General features: G+C 60.9%; 1 protein-coding gene across 1 annotated transcript; it reads right to left on the bottom strand.

The window, feature by feature from the left end:
• B9D2 (B9 domain containing 2) lies at nt 1–4298 on the bottom strand (the record flags this gene model as incomplete). Its single annotated transcript, XM_082299693.1, has 3 exons — nt 1–328; nt 3001–3126; nt 4211–4298. The coding sequence occupies 3 exons, from the start codon at nt 4296–4298 to the stop codon at nt 21–23; spliced, it is 522 nt and encodes a 173-aa protein (XP_082155819.1). The 3' UTR covers nt 1–20.
• Between the last annotated feature and the right edge of the window lie 4367 nt (nt 4299–8665).

Genomic DNA, 8665 nt, shown 5'->3' with positions numbered 1-8665 from the left:
TGTCCCCAGTGTCCCCAGTGTCACAGGGCCACCCCGAAGCGGCCCAGGTGCCGCGGCAGCACGCCGAGCTGCAGCCGCACGGTGCCCGCGGCCTCGGTGCGCAGCCGGAAGCGGTCACCGGCGCCGGCCACGGCGGCCTCGGGCGAGCGCAGCTGCGGCCCCGCCGAGCCCAGCAGGCGCTGGCCCCGCGAGGGCCGCGGGCGCCAGGTGACGCAGGCCAGGCGGTGGCAACCGGGCGCGCTGGGCACGTGGCACACCCCGTAACCCGCCAGGCCACGGCGGCCCCAGGCGTCCACGTGCCACACCTCGAGCAGCAGCTTCGGCCACCCTGCGGACACGGCGGACAACAGGGACAGAGGGGGGACACTGAGGGGACACTGAGGGGTCACTGAGGGGTCACTGAGGGACACTGAGGGGACACTGAGGGGTCACTCAGGGACACTCAAGGGACACTCAGGGACACTCAGGGACACTCAGGGGACACTCAAGGGACACTCAGGGGTCACTCAGGGGTCACTCAAGGGACACTCAGGGGTCACTCAGGGGTCACTCAAGGGACACTCAGGGGACACTCAAGGGACACTCAGGGGTCACTCAAGGGACACTCAGGGGCACTGAGGGGCAACAGGGACAGTCAGGGGACACTGAGGGGACACGGAGGGAACACGGAGGGGACACTGAGGGGTCACTGAGGGGTCACTCAGGGACACCCAGGGACACTCAAGGGACACTCAGGGACACTCAAAGACACTCAGGGGACACTCGGGGACACTCGGGGACACTCAGGGGACACTCAGGGACACTCAGGGGACACTCAGGGGACACTCAGGGACACTCAGGGGACACTCAGGGGACACTCAGGGGACACTCAGGGACAGAGGGGACACTCAGGGGTCACTCAAGGGACACCCAGGGACACTCAGGGGACACTCAGGGGACACTCAGGGACACTCAGGGGACACTCAGGGACACCCAGGGACACTCAAGGGACACTCAGGGACACTCAGGGGACACTCAGGGACACTCAAGGGACACTCAAGGGACACTCAGGGACACTCAAGGGACACTCAGGGGACACTCAGGGACACTCAAGGGACACTCAGGGACACTCAGGGACACTCAAGGGACACTCAGGGGACACTCAGGGACACTCAAGGGACACTCAGGGACACTCAGGGGACATTCAGGGACACTCAGGGACACTCAGGGACACTCAGGGACACTCAGGGGACACTCAGGGACACTCGGGGGACACTCAGGGACACTCAAGGGACACTCAGGGGACACCCAGGGACACTCAGGGACACTCGGGGGTCACTCAGGGGACACTCAAGGGACACTCAGGGGACACTCAGGGGACACTCAGGGGACACTCAGGGACACTCAGGGACACTCAAGGGACACTCAGGGGACACTCAGGGGACACTCAGGGACACTCAGGGACACTCAAGGGACACTCAGGGGACACTCAGGGGACATTCAGGGACACTCAGGGACACTCAGGGGACACTCAGGGACACTCAGGGGACACTCAGGGGACACTCAGGGGACATTCAGGGACACTCAGGGACACTCAGGGGACACTCAGGGGACACTCAGGGGCACTCAAGGGACACTCAGGGGCACTCAGGGGACACTCGGGGACACTCGGGGACACTCGTGGGACACTCAGGGACACTCAGGGGACACTCAGGGACACTCAAGGGACACTCAGGGGACACTCAGGGACACTCGGGGACACTCAAGGGACACTCGGGGACACTCGGGGACACCTAGGGACACCTAGGGACACTCAAGGACACTCAGAGGACACTCGGGGACACTCAGGGACACCCAGGGACACTCAAGGGACACTCAGGGACACTCAGGGGCACTCAAGGGACACTCAAGGGACACTCAGGGACACTCAGGGACACTCGGGGACACTCAGGGACACTCAAGGGACACTCAAGGGACACTCAGGGAACACTCAGGGGTCACTCAGGGGACACTCAAGGGACAGTCAGGGACACTCAGGGGCACTCAAGGGACACTCAAGGGACACTCAGGGACACTCAGGGACACTCGGGGACACTCAGGGACACTCAAGGGACACTCAAGGGACACTCAGGGAACACTCAGGGGTCACTCAGGGGACACTCAAGGGACAGTCAGGGACACTCAGGGATATTCAGGGACAGTCAGGGACACTCAGGGACACTCAGGGACACTCAGGGGACACTCAGGGACACTCAGGGACACTCAAGGGACACTCAGGGGACACTCAGGGACACTCAAGGGACACTCAGGGACACTCAGGGGACATTCAGGGACACTCAGGGACACTCAGGGACACTCAGGGACACTCAGGGGACACTCAGGGACACTCGGGGGACACTCAGGGACACTCAAGGGACACTCAGGGGACACCCAGGGACACTCAGGGACACTCGGGGGTCACTCAGGGGACACTCAAGGGACACTCAGGGGACACTCAGGGGACACTCAGGGACACTCAAGGGACACTCAGGGGACACTCAGGGGACATTCAGGGACACTCAGGGACACTCAGGGGACACTCAGGGGACACTCAGGGACACTCAGGGACACTCAGGGACACTCAAGGGACACTCAAGGGCACTCAGGGACACTCAGGGACACTCAGGGACACCCAGGGACACTCAGGGGACACTCAGGGGACACTCAGGGACACTCAGGGACACTCAAGGGACACTCAGGGACATTCAGGGACACTCAGGGACACTCAGGGACACTCAAGGGACACTCAGGGGACACTCAGGGACACTCAGGGACACCGAGGGGGCTGCCCAGGCCCTGGGGGTGTCCCCGGGGTGCCATGTGCAGCATCCCAGGGTGTCTCCAATGTCCCCAAAGTGTCCTCAGGGTGTCCCCAAGGTGTCCCCAAGGTGTCCGCACTGTTCCCAGGTTGTCCCCAGGGTGTCCCCAGGGTGTCCCTGCTGTCCCCAGGTGGCCCCAGGGTGTCCCCAGGTGGCCCCGTACCTTGCAGGCCCTTGGTGGCCAGGTGCATGTCCAGGGGGTGGCCCCAATGGGCCTCATCGTCCACCTGGGGGTCATCGAGCTGCGTCTGCCCCGCCCCCGCCCCGGCCAGCAGCGTCCAGGCCCGGCCTGGGGGGACAGCGGATGGAGGGACCCCAAAATCCACCCTGAGACCCCAAAATCCACCCGTGGGACCCCAAAATCCACCCTGGGACCCCAAAATCACCCCAAAATCCACCCTGGGACCCCAAAATCCTCCCTGGGACCCCAAAATCCACCCCTGGGACCCCAAAATCCTCCCTGGGACCCCAAAATCCACCCTGGGACCCCCAAAATCACCCCAAAATCCTCCCTGGGACCCCAAAATCCACCCTGGGACCCCAAAATCCTCCCTGGGACCCCAAAATCCACCCCAAAATCCACCCCTGGGACCCCAAAATCACCCCAAAATCCTCCCTGGGACCCCAAAATCCACCCGTGGGACCCCCAAATCCACCCTGGGACCCCAAAATTCACCCCAAAATCCACCCCTGGGACCCCAAAATCCTCCCTGGGACCCCAAAATCCACCCCTGGGACCCCAAAATCACCCCAAAATCCACCCCTGGGACCCCAAAATCCACCCCTGGGACCCCAAAATCACCCCTGGGACCCCCAAAATCCTCCCTGAGACCCCAAAGTCCACCCTGGGACCCCAAAATCCTCCCTGAGACCCCCAAAATCCTCCCTGAGACCACCAAAATCCACCCTGGGACCCCCAAAATCCTCCCAGAGACCCCCAAAATCCACCCTGGGACCCCCAAAATCCTCCCTGAGATCCCCAAAATCCACCCGTGGGACCCCCAAAATCCACCCTGAAACCCCAAAGTCCACCCTGGGACCCCCAAAATCCACCCTGGGATCCCCCAAACCCCTCCCAGGACCCCCCAAATTCCCCTGGGACGCCCCAAATCCCTTCTGGAACCCCCCAGTTCCCCCCCAGGACCCCCCAAATCCCCCCTGGGACCCCCCAAATTCCCCCTGGTACCCCCCAAATCCCCCCCAGAACGCCCCAAATTCCCCTGGGACCCCCCAAATCCCCCCTGGGACCCCCCAGATTCCCCCGGTACCCCTTAAACTCCCCCCCGATCCCCCCTGGGACCCCCCAAATCCCCCCCAGGACCCCCCAGTTCCCCCTGGGACCCCCAAATGCCCCCAACCCCCCGGCCCCTCACCCGTGTGCAGCCCCCACTTGCAGAAGAGGCGGCGCTGGGGGAACCCGGAGCCCCCCTCGATCTGCCCGAAGAGGTGCAGCTCTGCCATGGGGCTGGGGGAGCCCAAAAGCCCCCGAAATCACCCCAAAAATCAGCTCAGGGAACCCCAAAAGGCCCCCGGGTTTTAACCCTCAAATCCCCCCATTATCCCCCGTTATTCGCTCCCGTTATTCCCTCCCGCCACTCCCACCCAGCCCCCCCTTATCTCCCCTATCCCCCCATCCCCCACCGCCCCCCCCATCGCCCCCAAAATCCTCCGAATTCCCCCCAAAATTCCCTCAAATTCCCCCCAAAATCCCCCCGGGCTCTCACCCGCCCCCAGCCTGCGCCGCCACTGCGCATGCGCGTCCCGCGCTTCCGCATTCCCGTTGCCACAGCAACGCGTGGCCCCGCCCTGCGCCGCTGCTCATTGGTTGAGACCGCTCAGGCCACGCCCAGGAGGGGGCAGAGGTATCACTGCGCATGCGCATAGGCGCCATCTTGGGTGGGAGGGCGCCGCCATCTTGAATGTACCGGCGCGCCTGTGGCGCCATTTTGAGTGTCCCAGTGAGGGCGGGCGCCATCTTTGGTGCGCCGCCGCCATCTTGTGTGTACCGCCGCCATCTTGTGTGTACCGCCGCCATCTTGTGTGTACGGCCGCCATCTTGTGTGTGTCGCCGCCATCTTGTGTGTGCCGCCGCCATCTTGTGTGTGCCGCCGCCATCTTGGCTGCACCCGCGTGTGCCCCAAAATGGGGGAAAAAACCCCAAAATTTAGGAATTCGCAACCCCCCGATCCCCCCCCGACCACCTCAGGGTGGGGCGGGACCCTTCGAGCCACCCCCGGTGCCTAAAGCGCCCCTTGGAGCTGCCGGAACTGTGTAAAATCATCTCAAACGCTGCTTTTCCCCAAATCCTGGGGCTTTTCCCCCAAATTTCACCCCAGAATGAACCATTTTGCCCAGCATTGCCCCACTTGGCCCCAAAATGAACCATTTCAACCAATCTTGACCCAAAACCGAGCCACTGCACCCAATCCGGGCCATAAATGGGCCTTTTTGCCAAATCTTGACCGTTTTCCCCCAAAATGAACCATTTCTCCCAGTTTTCACCCCAAAATGCCCCATTTCCCCAACCTGGGGCACTTTTGCCCCCAGATCAGCCACTTTGCCCATTTTTGACCCAAAAAGGAGCCGTTTTGCCCAATCTTGCCTTGGTTTGGCCAAAATTGACTCTTTTTTGCCCTGTTCGGAGCAGTTTGGCCCCAAAATGACCCCGAATCACCCCAAAATGACCCCAAATCACCCAAAATGACCCTTTTCACCCCAAAATGACCCTTTTGGCCCCAAAATGACCCTTTTCCCCCAAAATGACCCCAAATCACCCCAAAAAGACCCTTTCCCCCCCAAAATGACCCTTTTCTCCCCAAAATGACCATTTTCACCCCAAAATGACCCCAAATCACCCAAAATGACCCTTTTCCCCCCAAAATGAACCTTTTTCCCCCAAAATGACCCCAAATCCCCCCAAAATGACCCTTTTCCCCCCAAAATGAACCTTTTTCCCCCAAAATGACCCCAAATCCCCCCAAAATGACCCTTTTCCCCCCAAAATGAATATTTTTCCCCCCAACCTTCCCCCCTTTTGCCCAAAACGGGGCCGTTTCACCCCAAAATGACCCCAAATGAGCCGTTTTGCCCAATCTTGACCCTTTTTCCCCCAAAACCAACCCCTCCCCCAATCCTCTCCCGTTTCAGCTGAAACGGAACCATTTTCGCCCCATCTTGCCCCAAAATCGCCGCTTTTTGCCCCAAAACTGAGCCCTTCCTCCCGCCCCGCCCCAAATCGCCGCTTTTTGCCCCATTTTGCCCAATTTCAGCTTTTTTCACCCCATTTCGAGGCTCCCCCTTCGCCTCCTTTCCCCTCCCCCATTTCCCCCTTTCCCCCTCCCCAATTTTTGGGTTTTTCCCCCCAAATTTCCGCCTCTCCCCCCCCCAAATTCAGCCCCCCCCCCCCCAATTTTGAGGTTCACCCCCCCCAAAAATTCCCGGTTTTCCCCCAAAATTTCGAGCCCAAAATCGCCCCAAATTTCAGGTTTCAGCCCCAAATTTCAGCTCCCCCTCCCAAATTTTGGGGTTCCCCCCCCCATTTTTGGGTTCCCCTCCCCCAATTTTGGGGCCCTTCCCCGCCCCCCCCCCCCAAATTCCCACCTCCCCAAATTTCGAGGTTTTTCCCCCAAAATTTTGGGCCCCCCCTCCCCAAATTTCCAGTTCCCCCTCCCCAAAATTCCCCTTTTTCCCCCCAAATTTCTCAAACCCCCCAATTTTGGGGTCCCCCCCCAAATTCCGAGTTTCTGCCCCCAATTTTTGGGCTTTTCCCCCCAAATTTCGATTCCCCCCTCCCCCAATTTTGGGGGTTCCCTTCACCCCAAAATTCCCCTTTTCCCCCAAATTTCAGGCGCCCCCCCCAGTTCCCCCCAAATTCCCATTTCCCCCCAGATTTTGGGGTTTCCCCCCCCAAAATTTCCATTCCCATTTTCCCCAATTTTCAAGTTCCTCCCCCCAATTTCAGGCTCCCCCCCAAAATTTCCACTCCCCCCCCAAATTCCAGTTGCCCCCCCCCCCCCAATTTTTGGGGTTTTCCCCCCAAATTCGGGTCCTCCCCCAGTTCCAGGCGCCCCCTCCCCAAATTCCCATTTTCCCCCCCAAATTCAGGTTCCCCCCCCAATTTTAGGGTCCCCCCCAAATTCCGAGTTTCTGCCCCAATTTTTGGAGCTTTTCCCCCCAAATTTCGGTTCCCTCCCTCCCCCAGTTTTGGGGGTTCCCTTCACCCCAAAATTCCCCTTTTCCCCCCAAATTTCGGTTCCCCCCTCCCCCAATTTCGGGGTTTCCCTTCACCCCAAAATTCTCGGGTTTTCCCCCCAAATTTCAGCTGCACCCCCCCCCCACTTCCCCCCGAATTTCTCGACCCCCCAAATTCCAGGCGCCCCCTCCCCAAATTCCCATTTTCCCCCCAAATTTTGGGATTTCCCCCCACCCCAAATTCCCATCCCCCCCCCCCCCCGATTTCGGGGTCCCCCCCCCCAAATTTCCACTCTCCCCCCCCAAATTCCAGTTCCCCCTCCGCAATTTTGGGGTTTCCCCTCAATTTTTGGGCTTTTCTCCCCAAATTTTGGGTTCCCACCCCCCCCCAAATTCGGGTCCCCCCCAAATTCCAGGTGCCCCCACCCCAAATTCCCATTTCCCCCCCAATTTTGGGGGTTTCCCTTCACCCCAAAATTCCCCTTTTCCCCCCCAAATTTCAGCTGCGCCCCCCCAATTCCCCCCAAATTTCTCGACTCCCCAAATTCCAGGCGCCCCCTCCCCAAATTCCCATTTTCCCCCCCAAATTCTGCTCCCCCCCCCCCGATTTTGGGGTCCCCCCCCCCAATTCCCATTTCCCCCCCAGTTCCGAGTTTCTGCCCCCAATTTTTGGGGTTTTCCCCCCAAATTTCGGTTCCCCCCCTCCCCCAATTTCCAGCCCCTCCCCCAATTTTGGGCTTTCCCTTCACCCCAAAATTCCCGGTTTCCCCCCAATTCCCCCCAAATTTCTCAACCACCCCCCCCCAAATTCCAGGCGCCCCCTCCCCAAATTTCCAATTCACCCTCAAATTTTGGGATTTTCCCCCCAAAATTTCGGGCTCCCGCCCCCCCCAAATTCCGGTCCCCCCCCAATTCCAGCTCCCCCTCCCCAAATTTCCGCCCCACCCCCCCCAATTTCAGACCCCCCCCAAAAAATTCCAGCCGCCCCCCCCTCCAATTTTCAATTCCCCCCCCCCCAATTTTTGGGGTTTCTCCCCCATTTTTGGAGCTTCTCCCCCCAAATTTCGACGCTCCCCCCCCCCCCCCAAATTCCCCACTCCCCCCTCCCCAATTTTGGGGGTCTCACACCGAGCCGGGGGGGTCCGGGGGGGGGGGGGGCACCCCCAAATTTACTGCACGGACACCACAGCACAGAACCGACCACGACACCACGGGGGGGCCCCAAAATTGGGGGGGGGGGCGGGGCGGGGAGGGGGGGGGGAACCCCCCAAAAAATCCCCCCCAAAAAATCCCCCCCCCAAAAAATCCCCCCCCCAAAAAATCCCCCCCGCGGGGAGAGGGGAGGGGGGGATGGGCACAGACCCCTCCCCCCCCGCGACCCCCCCTTGACAACACCACGACCCCCCCTCCCCCCCCCCCAAAATCCCCGCCCCCCCCCAAAATAACCCCGGGGAGGGGGGGGAGGGGCGCGGGGGGGGGGAGGGGCCCCCCTTTTTCCCATCATGCAACACTTCCCCCCCCCCCCCCCCAAATTTTCCGGCTCCCTCCCCAAAATTCCGAATTTCCCCTCCCCCCCCCCCCAGCTCTGTTATGGCTTTTGAAGGATTTTGGGGGGTTTTGGGGGGGTTTTTGGGGGG

Source organism: Coloeus monedula, assembly GCF_965178545.1.
Source record: "Coloeus monedula genome assembly, chromosome: 33".
Taxonomy (NCBI): domain Eukaryota; kingdom Metazoa; phylum Chordata; class Aves; order Passeriformes; family Corvidae; genus Coloeus; species Coloeus monedula.
The sequence above is the reverse complement of the archived record's forward strand: the minus strand, read 5'-3'. Positions and strand labels throughout refer to the sequence as shown.